General features: G+C 42.3%; 1 protein-coding gene across 1 annotated transcript in view; it reads right to left on the bottom strand.

Annotated features, from left to right (window-relative positions):
* Nucleotides 1–7,018: 7,018 nt before the first annotated feature.
* LOC117521228 (solute carrier family 22 member 13-like) overlaps nucleotides 7,019–20,684 on the bottom strand; it is a 53,343-nt gene continuing 39,677 nt past the window's right edge. The window contains exons 9-10 of the mRNA XM_034182565.1: nucleotides 7,178–7,384; nucleotides 7,019–7,088 (exon numbers count right to left, since the gene is read on the bottom strand). Of these exons, the coding sequence (XP_034038456.1) occupies nucleotides 7,019–7,088; nucleotides 7,178–7,384 (277 nt within the window). The remainder of the gene's footprint in view (nucleotides 7,089–7,177; nucleotides 7,385–20,684) is intronic.

Raw genomic sequence — 20,684 nt, 5'->3', positions numbered from 1 at the left:
ACCTCCAAATCACACACACTCGTGCAGGTCCTGTTTGTCCCTCTTCTGGGTCTTCACAGGATTACGGCTGCAAACAGACGTAAGTCACAGTTTAAATTCAGCAGAGAAATTACCTTGGTTCTGGTAGTCGATTTCTCGGCGGGGAGGTGGAGTTGCAGTCCGGCTTATATAGTAGTGTAGATGAGTGACAGCTGGAGTGATGAGTGACAGCTGTCACTTCCTCTGGGTCTGGCGCCCTCTCGTGCTTGGAGCCCGCACTCCAAGCAGGGCGCCCTCTGGTGGTAGTGGGCCAGCAGTACCTCCTCTTCAGCGGCCCACACAACACAAATGTTACTCCAGATGCCCTTGTGAATGGCTGAACCTTTTGGGGATGCTCCTTTTATACCCAGTCATGACACTCACCTGTTTCCAATTAACCTCTTCACCTGTGAAGGTGTTCTTTGAGCATTTATCAACTTTCCCAGTCTTTTGTTGCCCCTGTCCCAGCTTTTTTGAAACATTTTGCAGGCATCTATTTCAGAATCAGAGATCAGAGAACACAATGTCTGTGATTATTTTCAGTGATCTCATTTTGATCAGAGTTACTACAGTAATTTGACAATTTAACACTACCTGTACAAGAACTCGGGGGATAGAAGGGAGTGGAACCTCATGTTGTGAGGCAGTAACGCTACCACTGCACCAGCACATTTTTGCTGGGCCAAATATTGGCACATTTAAGATTTTAATTACACAGTACCTCCAGAAAGTATTCACAGCGCTTCACTTTTTCCAAATTTTGTTACAACCCCAATTCCAGTGATGATGTGATGATGAGCAAATATTTGCACAAAAACAAACAAACAAAAAAATCTATCAGTTTGAACATTAAATATCTTGTCTTTGTGGTGTATTCAATTGAATATAGGTTGAAGAGGATTTGCAAATCATTGTTTTCTGTTTTTATTTACATTTCACATGGGACTTCATTGCAATTGGGATTGTAGATTATATGCATACATGTGTGCGTGTGACTACTTTTCCACTTTTGCTGCAGTAACATTAGCCCAGAATGTTGACTAAAATAGTGGTGACTGAGGGGAATGTACTCCAAAATCTTAGTTTCTTTTGATATTGACTTAGCAAGTGAGGCAGATAGCTCAGTGGATACGGAGCATGGCTGCCAATATGGAAGCCTGAGTTAGAGTCCTGTTCACACTACCTATTTGTGTCCTTAGGCAAGGCACAATCTGCATTGCAACAATGGCCTCATCTAGTTAAATAATCTGAGTTTGACGGGTGTCCACATTAGGGGGATGTAGATTCTCATCTGCTTCACACTATGAAATTTGGACGTAAGCACAGGCACTGAAGGGCGTTAGGGGCTACTCATGACTTACTATGAACTTGTCAACTCCATGTTTATAGCTGATCCAATTCAACAAGAACCAGAAATACCTATTGACTCAAGTGATATGGCATGTCCCTGTGTCATAGCAAATGTTGCGACGAGAGAGCGTATTTATAGAGAGAGAGTTTTGTGAAGAAATCCCGTTGTTTTGGAAGTGGCTATTGGTCTACCTCTGAGGTAAGTACCTACCTCTAACCATGGATTTATGGAAACTTTATAATCACCGCAAATACTGACAGAATTATCTACCTTGGGAATGTTAAGGGTGGGTGAAGCCCACTCACCGTAACTGACCGTGGATATGGCTCCTTCATTTTGCATTTTGTTTAACTGAGGTTCCACAGCATCCTTCAAGGCATAAGGCATGTCGAGATTTGCGAAACTTTGGAATGGCCCCAGGTGCAACCTGAAGTTTAACTTTGATCCCTCTCACTTTCCCCAGGTTCTTATCAAGCACCTCTGAGTACCTTCCACACCGTTCTTCAACACTTTCTGGTGCCACTCTGTTCATAAAAGATCAGATTCACTTCAAGCTGTGAATCCAATCCCTTCCCAAAAGAGCTGGAACATTAACTCCTTTCACAAAATACAAGATCAATGAATGAGTGTAACCATTACACCTTACTGCCATTTGGAGGAGCCTTTTTACCTCCTTCATTACTGTATGTCTTAAACTGACAGTTACTTGGTACCAGTTTAAACCTTGAAACCCTGCATTTGTACAGCTTTTCCATGATTATGGAAACTGATGCTCCTGTATCAAGCTCCATTTTTAACAATGCTTCATTTCTTTTACTGTAGCATATGACATAGCAAATGTTGAGGCTAGAGAGCAGATTTCTACACTTTAAAAAGGAACTGCTGTCTCAATGAGAAAAACTGCATAGATTTTTTTAAAGTTATTTCAACTTATTTGTTCAACTTTCAAGTGAGGTCATGCCATAAGACTTCTCTAGTTAAGTTGAAATAACTTTAGTTAGAGCTCCTTCACACATAACACAATTGAGGCAGAATGGCGCACAAAGGAGGAGTCAAATGGCACTCATGGAAAATTGGAGCCGCACTCGAATGCCTCGTACAATAGTCGCCACATTCATTTGGGCATGACACATGTACGCTATATTCATGTGTCACTTGCACTAGGAACCCATTCGAATGGTGGGCATGATGAGGTCGCACAGCCATCTGATCGTGTTTGGAACATTTGAACGGCATGTCATACGTAGGTTGGACATATCGTGCCGCGGCTGAGCAGCTGCACAAAATCATTGTCCATGTCAAACCATGGCTGAATGACGCAATCGAGGCAGCCTTCACACCAGCGGCCGATAATCATTGAAAGCTGGACGAATGACCATTCGACCCACTCTCGGTCGAAGCTGGCTGTAGTCCAGGTACCACCCACGAACATCCAACACCACTCCTGGGGCACTTAGAAAAAGTGAGGCCATTTGCGCTGCCAGCACGAGAGTAGAGACCAGATGACCACTTTCAACCTGGCTGTGTGAACAGCAGCAGTGCCCCACAAGTGTGCCCTTACCAAGCAACACGTCATGCAAGGCTCCCCAACACATGTGGTGTGTGAGTGTGTCACGCCCCCCACAACACAGATGTTGTGAGGAGTGTGTGGTTGTCGCCCCTCCCATGCTATGATCGAACATTGTCAGGTGTGGCTGAGGTGGCTGCAGCACGATCGCTGTTCAGTGCAGTGTGCATCTGGATGGCTGTGATGTCCAGCTAGTACAGCTGATTGCTGTGTACTCGCAGCTCAGCTGGAGGACATATGTCTTGCCATCATTAACATGAACAACACTCCAGCAATGCACGTGTGGGTGGGCTGTCATGCTCTTGTCAGTTCCACCTGACAGCGTGGCTCAGTGCAAATGACGTGTTAAATTAAAAATACAGAGAACAGGACAATTAAATAAATACATACAACAATAACTACATACATAATTACATAACAAATACATAACATAAATAATCCCATAACAAGAGAACAGAGAGTGACACTTTATCTTTGAGCTGAGTTCATTTGGTATGGTGGCCATGTCCATGCCAGCCACTGATGTTGAGATCTGTGGACCCGCAAGTCACAGGTGGAGAACACATAGCGTGTTATGACTGACATCACCTTGCAACACTCCACTGTGAGGCCTGTGCATGGGCATGCTGTCCTGACATGGAAATACATAAAACCACATCGCCTTTGCAACGGGTGGGAATGACCATGTCAGCACGTACATTGACAGGCTGTACCATCTGAAAGGAACCGTCTGATCATGTGTACACTCAACTGGCAATCTGAATGTCAAGTCACCCATGTCAGCTATGGTCCACATGACGCGGTGTCCTTCGGCACACCGCTTGCTGGACACACGAGGCCGGCTGGACACGCGCGCATGGCCGGTTGCACATTCATGCAGGGCCGGGTGGACATGCAGCACCAGGAGATGTGGACATGATAAGAGCGCACTGCTTTATTCATGTCATTTCATGACTGTACATCTATGACCATGGGTCATATGGCCATGTCATGGTTCTCCCTAACCTCTGGTTTTATTCTGTTTTTAACTTTCATGTGTGAGTTTTCCCCAAGATGGTGCCCTTGGGTTAGTTCCATACCTGTTGCGCCTCACCAGTCATCTCAGCCGCGTACCTGCTGTGAATAAGCTATTGATGAGCGGCAGACTTTCAGATCAGTGGTTGCCAGCTTCTTCCCAGAGATTCCAGGTGCTTCCATGATCCTGTGGACTAAGCCCGATTCCTCTCTGTGACCTTGACTGTGTCTTCCTGTGGCTTCACTTTTAATTTCGTGCAGCCATCACCGAATGAATTTGTGCTGCCATGACGAAAATGAGGCTCTTTTCGTCACAATACCACGAACCAAGAGATTAATGTATATTTTGTGCTGCTGAATCACAACATGCCGTGAGACTGGGTTGATAAAACTGTATCGATGCTAACATACTTTGTTTAGAATGTGCTGCAAGTCATGCTTTTAATTTTAAAATGATAAATATCTGAAAATGGTTTCATGGCAAAACATTTTTTCATATTGCAGTAGTACTGTTCACAGTGTTGTAACCAGAATATGTCAAATAAAATTATACAGCACCAAATCAAAACAAAGCTGCCTCAAGGCGCTTCACACAAGTAAGATTTAACCTTACCAGCCCCTAGAGCAAGCACACAGGTAACACTGGTAAGGAAAACCTCATTCTGATGATACTGAAGAAGAAACCTCAAGCAGACCAGACTCAAACAGGTGACCCACTGCCTAGGCCATTCTAACAGTTATAGTAACAGTTTTTAACACCTTCAGTTCTCTCAGACAGCACATAATTACAAGGTTTGTGCCTGACTCAGAAAAAGTGGGGCATGGTTTTCCATCTTTGGCATTCTGAGGAACCAACATTTCTCAATATTGCACCCAGTGAGTCAAAACTTCACATATTCTGAAGAAATGTTTTCTCAGAATGCCAAAGATGGAGAACCATGCACTAATATTTCTGGATCAGGCTCAAATTTTCTCAATTGTCCCTTGTATCTGCTTCACTTTCACATCAACAGGGAACATTCCTTTATGTTTTGATTATGGTTAAGGGTAAGGCTTCCCTGGAGTGACACAATGAGGCAGCCCAATGCATCACATATTGGCTTTTGATCTAAATGAACCATTTGCATCAAACTGTGGGCTTGGGTGGAACACTGTGCTGCCTGAAAGTAGCTATCTTTTGTTATGTGTTTCTATGTGTATCCGTCTATTTATTGCTTATTTGTTGTGTGTTGACACAGAGATGTGAGCATTTCATGCTGTACTGGAAACAAATTCCACCAACTTCTTGTGTGGTCATTAATAAACAAATCTTGAAGTTATAGCTAAGTGATACATGGGCAGTTGCTAGGTTGTAAACATTGAAACGCTTTCATGCTCAGTTGGGTTCACAGAACTGTATCACAGTCAAAATGTCAGTGGTTAACTCACATTGAAAGTAGTGCACCTCATCTGAATCAGGAAGAATTTATTTCACACAAAGTCACTGCAGTGATACCCAAGGATCCTAAAATCAGACCTAGTACCAAAGACATTCAGTCATCAATTAGGTCACTGATTAGTGTCTAGTGACCTAACAACTATACAGTTTGATATCAGCATTGCCAAATATCTCTGTCCAGTGACACCAATACATTCAACAGTCATAATGAGGGAATCCATTGATTCCACAAATACCTACAATGTTGTGGTATGGAATCAAGGTCTGCATGGAATCATACCCCCATCACACATATGCCGAATGGTGTCAGAATGACACATCTAGCCACAAACAGGAAGCATTGAGGTGTGGTCTGAAGACCTAGGGATGGCAGTCTATGAGCAGTCAAAATATTTGGTCCCATTTGCTCAGCATCTGAAACAATCTGATCACAGTTGATTGAGCATCAAAGCCTGCTGGCGTGTTGTGCCACGGATGTCCACCTCCACTGGACCCCGGCTAGGAAGTGCAAAGGAAATGTTGATAAGTAATAACGTGTATGCGGCAGTCATTCATCATGTACAGTGGGTGTGAACAACACGCAATCAAACTGAAAGTACTGTCTGCCACTGTGCCTCTCTGTGGCCTCATGCAGTAATGCATCATCACATGTGTCAGAGCTAAATGGATCTCACTGCTGTAATATGCATATTATTATTACTTGATCACCATATAAACTCTGTAGGAGGTGTGACGTGGAACTATATTGCCAGGCCATGACATTATTAAACAAGAAACCAGCATGGAACCAGGACAGCGCATGGTGCACAAGATCCAAACCACAGCCTGTAGCGAAAAGCCTCTCACCCCATTGCTATGTGCTGCAAATAACCACGGCAAAAAATAAATCCCATGTGATAATCCAACCGACATCATGGTGTACAGAGTTGTGTTGTGCTCCTGAAGTGAGCAAAAAAGAAAAAAGAAATGAACGTTTGCTGGAAAGGCTGCGTCTGACGCATGGTTCACTGCTTGGCTCACTGCCAGCAAACTTTCAGCAAAAGTGTCCAGTGGCACGTGTGCACGCTTGGTGGCTCATGCAGCCATTATGAAAACACACACACACAGACACAGAGCTGAGTGATCATTTCAGCCCCACGCGTGTGCACACTCTGGCTCATGTGCGCGTGAGGAACACAGTGCTCCCTCCCACTCTGGTCCCATGCTTACCATCCAGACGTTTGGACATCGGGTAGTCTTCAGCACCTGTTATGGCCATCTGACAGCAGTCTGTGTCATCTACCCATTATCTACATATGCTTTGGATGCCATCATGCAGGTGTGGATGAGGTTGTCTGGCTGCATTCTGACACTGCTGACCACACCTCTTTCCCTCCCTACTGCATCCGATTATGGTAATATTTGCCATTTCGTCCTGGTTCCTGTACATTCTTGCTATGTGTGATGGGGCTTCAAGGTCTGCAAACCTTTCTTCACTGATAAAGACACCCAAGTTCTTCACTCTACATAAAATTTCTAAGAATTAGTCTAAAAGTTAATCAGTTGGATAATTTTTTTGGAGTTTAGGAAACGTAATCAGGTCACAGTGCTGTTGAAGTGAATTCTTTGTACACCCTTGCATAATAAACCCTCAAGGCAACATCTTTTGCATGACTGATAGGTGATATGAAGAGCTTTCTCTCTCTCTGAAGGCTGGATTTCTGAAAGAAAGGACAGATCATGAGTCTCAGGGATAACATTAATTCTAACACATGCCAGCTTGTTTAGTCGTGAATTACAATATCCTCACTTGTTGTTTTCAGCCTCTTCAGTTGACTCGGGCAGCTCTCTGTGTCTAGTTTCAGGAAGAATGAAGCAGAGAGATCCACCAATTAGCAAGAGGGTGCTGAAGAAAGTGATGGGTATGACCCAGTGGAACCTGGACAACATATTAACCAGGGGAGCAACCATCCCTCCAGATCTGCCAGCTGTTGCTCCAAGTCCTGTGGCTGTTTGTCTAAAAATGACAACAGAGCATAATTACAACTAATTTGTAAGATAACAAATAAATTGATGATACCAAATTTCTGGGGAAAAAAGGGACAGATCACAAGTGCCACAAGATCACAAGTAGTCAGATTCATTTTCAGATACATCTGCTTGTTTAATTGTGAAACACATTGTTTTTAGCCTTTGTTCACTCAAGGAAAGCCAGACACATATTATAGTGGAGTGGGCTATTAGAATTTTTCTTTGGTCTTGTGCGTACTCTGTTTTCCAACAGGCACAGAGCCGCACACAGCACAGCATGAGTCTCATTGCGAGTTTGACCCTGATGCAGTTGTACCAACATCAAAATCATGAGACCACTTGCATGTGTGGTCAGGTGCAGAACTGACATGGTCACTTCATCAATGCCAAAGACATTGCGTGCACCTTAGATCACCAAAAATTTGGTTTCAAGTCCAATACAGAACTGCATGCTGACTTTATACAAGTTTTACAGTGGTTGCAGTTCCTGGTGTAACTCCACATCGCATGGAGAATGGGAACAGATTGTTCTGAACCAGGAACCTTCTGTTTCAGAAAGATGTGGACTGAGTACTTATTCATCTGCTGTCTCTCTCTCTCTCTGTTCACTCCTGTAATGTTCGCTGCTCCTGTTAATTTAAGATGAAAGTAGCATGTGGACACGCATATTTTATTTTCCTTTGTTGACTCACTCATTTTGTTGCTTCTGTTCCCGCAGTGTTTATTTTTAGCCGCCTGCTCCCGCCCACAGCAAGGTTCTGACCATCTGCTCCTGCAAATTTGCATTGTGTCCCGCAGGACCCGGCGGAACCCAATCCCAATGCAGCCCTCTAGAGCAGACCCTAAATAAGCATGTTTTAGATTGTGGGAGTAAACTGGAGTGCCCAGGAAACCCACGCAGACATGTGGAGAACATGCAAACTCCACACAGAATGGGCAGGAAGTGATCCCACGACCTTCTTGCTGTGAGGCATTAGTGCTAACCACTATGCCATCGTGCCACTATTTGTCTTCTGCAAATTGTCTCTAGCCATTGTCTTAATCCTGAACAGATGCTACAGTTAATTAATGCCTCAAACCAGTAATATGCAGGCACATCCTTTAAAAGCTTCAGTGTCTCACTCATCTCTTGATGTTTTTCAGTTATCTGCTTGACACTCCCTCCACCGCCCCACTGCCACCAAATGGTCCCTGTCTGCTGCAGGACGATGGGCTCCACCACCTACATCTTCTATCGTCAGGATTCAACATCCCACAGCTGAAATGAAGACTAAGGCCAAACCAAATTTATAACTTTGTATCCAATTCTGTAATAAATTAGTCTTCTGGTAGAAATGAGAGGTGCCAGTTGGATTGCTTATATACAACCCCAATTCCAATGAAGTTGGGACATTGTGCAAAATATAAATTAAAACAGAATACAATGAATGAATGAATGAAAACTGTTTATTTTGAACATTTGATACAACAACAAACACAAGATAGATCAGTGAAAACAACAACAAAAAAGTTCCTACTGTGTACCCAACATGTCCGAAAAGGGGTAGGGTGAAGCATCAGCTTATTTATCCCTACCCCTTCTTCCCCACAACCAGTAATACCCTTTGCCACATATACACATAGATTCCTACACACCTAAACCGATATATATATATATATATATATATATATATATATATATATATATATATATATATATATATATATATATATATATATATACACTCAACAAAAATATAAACGCAACACTTTTGGTTTTGCTCCCATTTTGTATGAGATGAACTCAAAGATCTAAAACTTTTTCCCACATACACAATATCACCATTTCCCTCAAATATTGTTCACAAACCAGTCTAAATCTGTGATAGTGAGCACTTCTCCTTTGCTGAGATAATCCATCCCACCTCACAGGTGTGCCATATCAAGATGCTGATTAGACACCATGATTAGTGCACAGGTGTGCCTTAGACTGCCCACAATAAAAGGCCACTCTGAAAGGTGCAGTTTTATCACACAGCACAATGCCACAGATGTCGCAAGATTTGAGGGAGCGTGCAATTGGCATGCTGACAGCAGGAATGTCAACCAGAGCTGTTGCTCGTGTATTGAATGTTCATTTCTCTACCATAAGCCGTCTCCAAAGGCGAGTCAGAGAATTTGGCAGTACATCCAACCAGCCTCACAACCGCAGACCACGTGTAACCACACCAGCCCAGGACCTCCACATCCAGCATGTTCACCTCCAAGATCATCTGAGACCAGCCACTTGGACAGCTGCTGAAACAATCGGTTTGCATAACCAAAGAATTTCTGCACAAACTGTCAGAAACCGTCTCAGGGAAGCTCATATGCATGCTCGTCGTCCTCATCGGGGTCTCGACCTGACTCCAGTTCATCGTCGTAACCGACTTGAGTGGGCAAATGCTCACATTCACTGGCATTTGACACGTTGGACAGGTGTTCTCTTTACGGATGAATCCCGGTTCACACTGTCCAGGGCAGATGGCAGACAGCGTGTGTGGCGTCGTGTTGGTGAGCAGATTTCTGATGTCAATGTTGTGGATCAAGTGGCCCATGGTGGCGGTGGGGTTATGGTATGGGCAGGCGTCTGTTATGGACGAAGAACACAGGTACATTTTATTGATGGCATTTTGAATGCACAGAGATACCGTGATGAGATCCTGAGGCCCATTGTTGTGCCATCCAAGAACATCACATGTTACAGCAGGATAATGCACTGCCCCATGTTGCAAGGATCTGTACACAATTCTTGGAAGCTGAAAATGTCCCAGTTGTTGCATGGCCGGCATACTCACCGGACATGTCACCCATTGAGCATGTTTGGGATGCTCTGGACCGGCGTATACGACAGCGTGTACCAGTTCCTGCCAATATCCAGCAACTTCGCACAGCCATTGAAGAGGAGTGGACCAACATTCCACAGGCCACAACTGACAACCTGATCAACTCTATGCGAACGAGATGTGTTGCACTGCATGAGGCAAATGGTGGTCACACCAGATACTGACTGGTATCCCCGCCCCAATAAAACAAAACTGCACCTTTCAGAGTGGCCTTTTATTGTGGGCAGTCTAAGGCACACCTGTGCACTAATCATGGTGTCTAATCAGCATCTTGGTATGGCACACCTGTAAGGTGGGATGGATTATCTCAGCAAAGGAGAAGTGCTCACTATCACAGATTTAGACTGGTTTGTGAACAATATTTGAGGGAAATGGTGATATTGTGTATGTGGAAAAAGTTTTACATCTTTGAGTTCATCTCATACAAAATGGGAGCAAAACCAAAAGTGTTGCGTTTATATTTTTGTTGAGTGCATATATATATATATATATATATATATATATACACACACATACATATACACATAGATACATATATATACGAGGTCTATTAGAAAAGTATCCGACCTTATTATTTTTTCAAAAACCATATGGATTTGAATCAACGTCGTGTGATTACATCAGACATGCTTGAACCCTCGTGGGCATGCGAGAGTTTTTTCACGCCTGTCGGTTACGTCATTCGCCTGTGGGCAGTCTTTGAGTGAGGAGTCGTCCACACGCTCGTCGATTTTTTTCATTGTTTAGGAATGGCTCAGAGACTGTTGCTTTGTTTGATAAAAATTTTTTCAAAACTGTAAGGCACAACTGAGTGGACACCATTCAATAAATTCAGCTGGTTTTCGGTAAAAATTTTAACGGCTGATGAGAGATTTTGGTCTGTAACTGTCGCTTTAAGGACGGTCCACAGCGCCTGACGGCGATCTGCGCTTCGAGGCGGCAGCGTCTCGCCGTTTCAAGTTGAAAACTTCCACATTTCAGGCTCTGTTGACGCAGTAAGTCGTCAGAGAACAGAGAACTTTCAGAAGAAGTCGGCATGAGGAGTTTATTCGGACATTCCATTGTTAACGGTCATTTTGTAATGAAAGAACGTGCGGGCAGAGTCACATGTCGGGCTGGACCCGACCGCGGGGGGTCGCGGCAGGAAAAACACCTCCGTTGGAAATCTTAACGGGCAAGTTGGAACATGCCCAAGCTGTTAAACAATTTCTCAGTTACTCACTTGTTGAAAGCCATCAAAAGCCGCCTGAATTTTACAAATGGTCTTCAATACGGAGGTGTTTTTCTGGTCGCGGCGCACACAGATTTGCGTCGTCGTCACGGAAACGACTCGGCGAATTTGCGCGCACGTTCTTTCATTACAAAGTGACCTTTAACAGTGGAATGTCCACATAAACTCCTCATGCCGGCCTCTTCTGAATCTTCTCTGTTCTCTCACGACGTCCTGGGTCAACAGAACCTTAAATTAGGATGATTTCAGCTCGAAACAGCCAGACAACGTCGCCTGGGAGCGCTGCGCGACGTCCCGCTCCGTGGGAAGTCCTTACACCGACAGAAACACCCCATAATCTCTCATCAGCCGTTAAACTTTTCACAGAAAACCAGCTTAATTTCTCGAACAGTGTCCACTCGGATATTCCTCACAGGTCCAGAAAAAATTTTGATAAAGCAACGCGCGCCGTCTCGAGCAGCGTGTGAAACAAAGGAATTCAGCCGAGAGGGCGGGACCACATCTCACTCAAGGCCTGCCCACAGGGAAATGACGTCACCGACACGCGTGAAAAAACTCACGCATGCGCACGAGGGTTCAAGCATGATTGGTGTAATCGCATGTCATTCAAATCCATGTAGTTAAAAAAATAAATAAAAGGGTCGGTTTATTATCTAAGAGACCTCGTATATATATATATATATATATATATATATATATATATATATATATATATATATATATATATATATATATATATATATATATATATATACACACACACACACACACACACACAAATTCCTCCTCCCTATACCTAGAAAAAAACATATTTTTGTACCGCTGTTTAAACTGGTTCATGCTTGGACATTGCTTGAGCCCCACTCCCAATCTGTTCCACATCCTCACCCCACAGACAGAAATACGGAAACCTTTTAATGTTGTTCGTGCCCACTGTTTGAAAATGAACCAAGTCTGTGAATTTTAAGATTTTGGATTGTAAAAATAGTGGCTTTGTATGATCTCTATAGCCAGTATTATGAATGATTCTTATAGCTCTTTTCTGCATTACTGATAGTGATTGTGTTGTACCTTTATAAGTATTACCCCATACCTCTGCACAGTACTGTAAATATGGTAAAACCAGTGAGCAGTAAAGAATGCGGAGTGAGTTGTGGTCCAGAATATGTTTCGCTTTGTTTAGAACTGAAATGCTTCTTGACAGTTTACTTTGTATATGTTTTATGAGTCTTCCAGTTTATCTTATCTATTATCACCCCCAGAAACTTATTTTCATGTACCCTTTCAATATCTACCCCCTCGACTTGTAACTGAACCTGTATGTCTGTATTACAATAGCCAAATAACATGTATTTTGTTTTACTTAAGTTTAATGATAATTTGTTTGTCAAACCATATTTTCAATTTTCCCATTTCTATACTGATCCTCCTCAGTAACTCCTGCAAATCCCCCCCTGAACAAAAAATGCTTGTGTCATCTGCAAATAATACTAATTTTAATATTTTGGAAACATTGACAATATCATTTATATAAATTACAAACAGTTTTGGACCCAATACTGATCCCTGTGGGACGCCACAAGCATTGTCCAAGCATGATGATGTATATTCCCCCAACTTCACAAACTGTTTTCTGTTACTTAAGTAGCTTCTCACCCAGTGCAACACCAACCCCCTAATCCCATACTGTTCAAGTTTATTGATTAATATGTCATGATTGATTGTATCAAAAGCCTTTTTTAGGTCTATAAATATTCCAACTGAATGTAATTTGTGGTCTATGGCGTTTGTAATCTCCTCAACTGATTCTACTAATGCAAGTGATGTTGAACTATGTGCTCTGAATCCATATTGACTATCAGTAAGTAATTTATATTTATGAATTTGTGTAATCTATTATTGAATAACTTTTCTAATAATTTGGAAAATTGTGGAAGCAAAGAAACAGGTCTATAATTTGTGAAGTGGTGTCTATCCCCAGTCTTATACAGCGGCACAACCTTAGCTATTTTCCTTTGATTGGGAAATTTACCAGTTTGAAATGATAAGTTACAGATGTATGTTAATGGTTCTGCAATCCATTCAATGACCTGTTTTACCACCACCATATCAATTTCATTTAAATCGGTAGATGTTTTATATTTACAATTATTCACAATGTCTATAATTTCTTTTCCATCCACTGCTGTGAGGAACATTGAACAGGGATTTCTTTCTATGAGATTATTATCCCAATCCTCAGGTTGGGAATCGGGAATTTTTTCTGCCAAGCTTGGTCCAATATTTACAAAAAAAATTATTAAAACCGTTGACTACCTCATCCTTATTTTCCTTCTTGACATTATTATCAATGAAATACTGAGGGTAACTCTGTTTTTTATTACCATTTTTGATAATGCTATTTAATATATCCCATATTCCTTTAATATTGTTTTTGTTATTATATAATATGTTACTATAATATTCCTTCCTACATACCCGTATAATATTAGTTAATCTATTTTTGTATTTCTTATATCTATTTTCTGCCTCTTTAGTTTTATGAATTCTCTATACAGTGTATTTTTCTTATTACATGCATTTCGTAACCCTTTCGTCATCCATGGTCGATCTTGGATTTTTTGTTTTCTGTAGTCTTGTTTAATTGGACAATTTTTATCATATAATGATGTAAATATTTGTAAAAAAAAGTTTCATATGCACTATCAACATCACTTTCACTGTATACCTTTTCCCAGTTTTGCTCCTGTAAATCCTTCTTTAGTGTGTTCATGTTTTCCTCTGTCCGCACTCGCCTGTATTTTATTTTCTCCTCTGGCTGATTCCGCCGATGGTTTCTATTATAAACGATGAAAACTGGTAGATGATCACTAATGTCATTGATTAATAATCCACTCACAGTGTTATTCTCAATATCACTGCTGAATATATTATCAATTAAGGTAGCACTATGGGATGTAATTCTGCTTGGCCTGGTGATTTTTGGATATAAACTCATACTGTACATTATATTGATAAATTCATCTGTTATTTTATGCTTATTTGGATTGAGCAGATCAATATTGAAGTCACCACAAATGAACACAGTTTTTTGATTAGTTTTTGAGAACATTTTTCCCATACAGTCAGTGAATGTTTCAATACTAGATCCTGGTGCTCTATATATACAGCTGACTAATACATTTTTGCTTTTTTCTTCACATATTTCAATAGTTATACATTCTAATAAGTTATCGATCACAGTTGTCATATTGTCTACTATTTTATAATCCATGTTCTTATCCACATACACAGCCACTCCTCCTCCACTCTTATTCTTTCTGTTTACACAGTTAAATTCATATCCATCCAGTTCAAAATCCATTCCTTTATCTTCATTGATCCATGTTTCTGATATAGCAATTATGTTAAATATTTTTTTAAATTGACTTAAATATTCTTTAATGTTGTTAAAGTTTGCATATAGACTTCTGCTGTTGAAATGGATTATTGATAATTTGTTATCCGTTTTAATGATCCGATTAAACTGTTCATCTGTATAATAGCAACAACTGTCATTGATATTTGAGAAGAAATTATTGTCCGGGTCTATATCGTGCTCCAAGTCCAGTACATTGTGGTCTGTGTATTTAAATGTTCTCAGTTCTACTTTTCCATGATCAGCAATCCTTTGAGTTATATCCTTCTTGTCTCCAGATGTAGATGATGTAGTAGATGAATAGGTTCCTCTGGTCTGTGTCATGGTGTTGTGATGTGTTTGTGTCCTCATACCTTATTGGTCGTATTTGTCCAGTTCCTCGATGTTCCTGATTACCATAACCTTCACTTGTTCTGGTGTTCCATTCAATTTGATAAATGTTTTGCAGTTGGATGTCCATGTCTGTTGAATTTTTCCCTGCTTTTTTAAGAAACGAGCTTTCCTGGCGATGTCTGCGTTTCTTTTGGTCAGATGTTCATTGATGAATACGTTTGTTCCTTTGAGTTTCCGTCCCTGTTTTAACAATGCCATTTTATGTTTTCTATTGACAAACCTCATTATAACTGCTCGCTTGTCTCCATCCTCTCTCCTGGGCAGGGGGTGGCACGCTTCAATGTTATTACAGTCCATTTGAATACCTTTAGATTGCAGGAAGTCAGCCACCTGTTGTTCCACAGAGCTGGCCTCCTGCTCGCTGGCCTCCCCTCCGCTGTCTTCTGACACCGCCCGTGCGTAGGATCGAGGTTTAATATGAATTCCTGTAATAATAACGTTGTTCATCCTTGTGTACTGTTCCAACTCCACAACACGGTTCTCCAGGTACACCAGATGCCGGTCTTTCTCTGCATTCTGGATCCGGAGAGCCTTCACTTCTTCCACCAGCTCCATAATGGATTTCTGCTGCATTTTAACAACAGAGATTTCCTCAGACAAAAAGTCCAGGGACTTCTTGATATCGTCTCCCTCCTCCGCCGTCAGTGCCTTCTTCGGACCCATGGTCAGATAACTCCGTGCTGGCGCCTCTGGCCTCAGTAAAGCCGCGCCGGTGGAACTGCACTGGCGCCTCGGGCTTCAGGTGGAGCCGCGCCGGTGGATGTGCGCTGACGCCTCGGGCCTCGGTAAAGCCGCGCCGGTGGAACCGCGCTGACGCCTCGGGCTTCAGGTGGAGCCGCGCCGGTGGAACCGCGCTGGCGCCTCGGGCTTCAGGTGGAGCCGCACCGGTGGATGTGCGCTGACGCCTCGGGCTTCAGGTGGAGCCGCGCCGGTGGAACTGCGCTGACGCCTCGGGCTTCAGGTGGAGCCGCACCGGTGGATGTGCGCTGACGCCTCGGGCTTCAGGTGGAGCCGCGCCGGTGGAACTGCGCTGACGCCTCGGGCTTCAGGTGGAGCCGCGCCGGTGGAACTGCGCTGACGCCTCGGGCTTCAGGTGGAGCCGCGCCGGTGGAAAACAATCCTGCTGTGGATCAGCGAACTTCACACTAATAATGTGATTATTAACTGTCAGATGACAATGTAAAACCTCTTAATCATTCTAAGTCGATTGTAAGCAGAAACAAGGCAGTTTAAGCGCAAACGGGGCGAGAATCTCTTAATTGCTGCTAGCGCTCAGTCATGACGCTGCTAGCGCTCCGCCATCTTAGGTGTGTCCAATGATTTGCAAATCCTCAAAATGAGATCTCTGAAAATAATCACAGACATTGTGTTCTCTGATCTAAAAGGTTTAAGATAGTAAGAGTGGAGTCATAGTCCATCCGACTCAGTTTCCGCCATGACCGCAAACTGGAAGCACACTTTCGTCACCGCAAACAGGAAGTTAAAACAGTAAGTACACAAGAAGCATGATGGGAGAAACCGAGGTGCATGATGGGAGAATGCTGTTACCTGTTTACCGCTGTCGCTGCGGCAGTCGTCAAGCAGCACACCAGCGACCGGTAGGGGCAGGAATACACTGAGTGAGCCGCATTACGGCTTCCATCACCAAAGTAGTTCGGAGAAATGAATTGATATATTCCCTTTGCGTAGTAATTAAAAGGCAGGAAACACATAGTTTCCAAAACACTCCATTTGCTCAGTGAGAGCGGGGGTGTGTGTGGGGGCTTCACTCATTTTCACAATGAAAAGTTAACAGTTTTCATTGGAAGTGTTTAGAAACTACAAAGTTTACAAGCCTCAGTGTAACAGGAAAGTGGGAAAAAGTTTTTATAATTACAATTTAATACATGTTATAGATGTTGTCAGTAGTGCTGGGTTGAAAAGATCGATTTACTGATTTTTAATCGATTCACATAAGGCGTACCTAAGTTAATACATTTCAGACTGACGGACAGTTATTTCTACTGACAGTGGTGGGCACTGTTCAGTTAATCCAATAACCGATCATTACCAAATGTTCTTGCAGATTAGCTTTTCAGATAACTTTTAAAACCATCATCAGACCAATTATCCATCTATCCATCCATCCATCCACTTCCGCTTTATCCGGAGTCGGGTCGCCGGGGCAGCAGCTCAAGCAAAGCCGCCCAGACCTCCCGATCCACACACACCTCCCCCAGCTCCTCCGGGGGAACCCCAAGGCGTTTCCAAGCCAGCTGAGAGATGTAGTGCCTCCAGTGTGTCCTGGGTCTTCCCCGGGGCCTCCTCCCAATGGGACGTGCCCGGAACACCTCTCCGATAACTTTCAGTCCGATAACATTTTTTCTGGTAAAGTGAGCAAAGTTTAATAGTCAAAACATTTGTAAACCCTAAAATCAAACATTTGAATCCCTGTTGTGTGTAGATCAGTGTTTTTTTGGCATGGAAATATAGACCTGGAATGGACGTGCGCGCCTCAATCTATTAGCGTTGCTCAGGACAGGAAGACACCATTACTAAGGGTGGAGATGTGCAGATCATGAATAATAAACTGACCGCTTTTTTGCACTAGCGTTGCTATTTCTTAATGGATTTTAATAAATGTAGGCTTGTGTTAAAGCCATTTGAAAGTTCTTTCCAATGAACCCATGCATGTGTGGGTGAAAAAAAAAAAAAACTTATGTAAAATGCAGAAATTTGGGGAAATTATGACAAACTGTGCTGCTTTTCTCTCTCTATTGTCGCTATTTGTTAACAGATTTTAATAAAAGTAGGCTTGTTTTAAAGCCCTTTAATTGCTCTAATGAACCCATACATGCCTGGGTAAAAAAAATGTTTTATGTAAAGTGTGGAAATTTGGGGGAAAATATGCCATTCTGTTCATTTACTGTGATGATTTTTTTCCTGTCATCATAATTCTTGATGGACTTTTATAAATGAAGCCTTGTAAGTTGTATTCAAGCTGATTAAAAGCTCTAACGAACCCATACATGCCTGGATGAACAATCCTTATGTATTAAAATATAAATCTGAAGTATGCCTTGCCATTGTGCTCATTTACCTTCCTTCTTTTTCCACTGTAATATTACTGCTAGTCATATATATGATTTTTCCTAACATTTTATAACAAGTAGATATAAAGCCATTCAGAATTTGACTTTTGACCCTCAGTCAGGGTAAAAAGTACCTCCTCCATCCCCTCCAACCACACTGTTAAAATTTAAATGCCGCCTGTGACCACCATGTACATATCATATTAAACAACAACTGCAAGTATATCTATACATAAATATATTTAAACATTTTTGTTTCCGTATTTGTATGCATGTGAACGCAGCTTAATGAAAAGAACTTATGGCGTTGAGTTATAGTCTCAGTATATCGATATTAAATTGCAACATAACGACTTTAAAATAGACATTTATTTTACATAATTATATTAAGGCTCTTGTACAGTTCATTTTAGTATTGGAGAATTTGTTTTTGTAGTTGGTGCAGTTGATGGTGAAGCACTGGCTGCCTTTTTTTCCCCTCATTTCGCTTCTGTTTAACAGGTGCCTTAACTGGCTCAAGGTGCTCTGTCAACCCTTAGTAATGGCCACCGTGCGGCACGCCGCTAGTCAAGTGATGCCCATTCCAGGTCTCTGTTTCCATGGTTTTTGGCAGACTGGCTGTCACTTGCTGATGATGTCATCATTAAGTGGAAAATGTGATTGGCCGGTCGATGCAGAGAGCATTGTGGGTAGTGTAGTTCAGTTTCACTTTGGACATTACAGTGTTATCGCTTGCTGGACACAAAAACAAAATTGACTAATTTTAACATTTTATTTTATTTCTTTGTGGCACAGGGTAATTTAATTGCCAAGACTCGGTGGGAGAGAGGAGCTCTCACGGTGCAGGGACTTTTCTTTAGACACAATTGGATAAACAGGACTCTTAATATGGATTATTTGTTTTTCCCCTTCATTCAGGAATCGTTGTGTGCCGTGTGACTGGGCCATAAGGAGAAAGAAGTGTGCAAAAAAAAAAGAAAGCGAGTATGTCCCGTAATGTGGTTGTAATGTTTGTTCTTTTGTTTAAAGTAAAGAAAGGAAAAAAGGAGAAACATGATGCCTGGTCATCCTTTTGGGAAGTTACAGCTAAGTTCCCATATTTCTTTAGAAAAGATGAACAGATAGCTGTAACTAGCTTAGCTGCAATGAAGGAGCCGAAGGAAATGGCGGAGAATTTTCAATGATTGAACCTCAGTAAAATTACTTAAGCTGTATATCAACAAATATGACAGCCAAATAATAAGATGGCAAGAATTTTCGGGATCAGTTTGAGACAGCAATTCATGAGAACAGAGAGCTGAGCAAAATGGAAATCATATCTTGTGGGTTCTGCTGCAAGAGCCCTCAGTGGGCTGAAAATTACTGAAAGTAACTATGATGCAGCTGTCCACATGCTGCAGGAAAGGTTTGGAAGAAGAGACCTTGTTGTAAATGCACACGTCTAAACTACTCAGCCTAAAAGGTCGACAGATACTGTGGCTTTAAGACAGCTATATGATGAGTGTGAGGTCCAGATTAGTTTGGAGTCTCTGGGAGTGGTGTCCGACACATACGGAGAACTGCTGTGCCAAATATTACTCAAGATGATCACAGGCGAGCTAGCCCTCGCATACACACGTAAAAGAGGTTCAGGACATGAGCTAAGAGTTCCTGATCTTGTCTCTTTCTTGCAAAGAGAGGCTGAAAGCAGAGAACGTGCCATACACTTAACCAAGGCAGTAAGCCTCAACAGAGACCCCCAGCCTCCTCATCAGCCCAGATATAAACCCAACTCAGGCAGTGATGGATACAGAAAGCCAAACTCACCATCAGCTGCAGTGCTTCACACAAGCCAGCCTGTGTACTCTGCAATAGCACAAGTCATAAATCAGAACTGTGCACAAGTGGCACACTCAGTGCAAGAAAGGAAAAACTGAGTAAAATGGGAAGATGTTTTGTGTGCTTAGGATAAGGGCATATCATTCAGCAGGATGAGGTGAAGGCACTAGGATTATCAGCGTTGAGAAAGGAAACTCTTAAGCTCCACACTCCAGTAATGACTGAACAAAGTGTTGTAAAGCTAATATGAACAACACTATGCAAAGCTGTTGAAACACCACAGGTGAGCTCAGCCATCATGCAAGTCCCTGAAGAACAAGTCCAGCAGCAGTTGGAGAGGAAGAGGTTCTTCAGTTGATGTCACAGGCAGTAGTGATGACGAGCTGGAGCTGTCCATGCTGACAGGTGCTGACTTCTACTGAAAAATAGTGTCTGGCAAGGTAGAAAGACTATCTGATTCTCTCATTGCTGTAGAAACCCTGCTTGGCTGG

Source organism: Thalassophryne amazonica, chromosome 12, assembly GCF_902500255.1.
Source record: "Thalassophryne amazonica chromosome 12, fThaAma1.1, whole genome shotgun sequence".
NCBI lineage: Eukaryota > Metazoa > Chordata > Actinopteri > Batrachoidiformes > Batrachoididae > Thalassophryne > Thalassophryne amazonica.
This window is presented reverse-complemented; position numbering and strand designations above follow the sequence as displayed.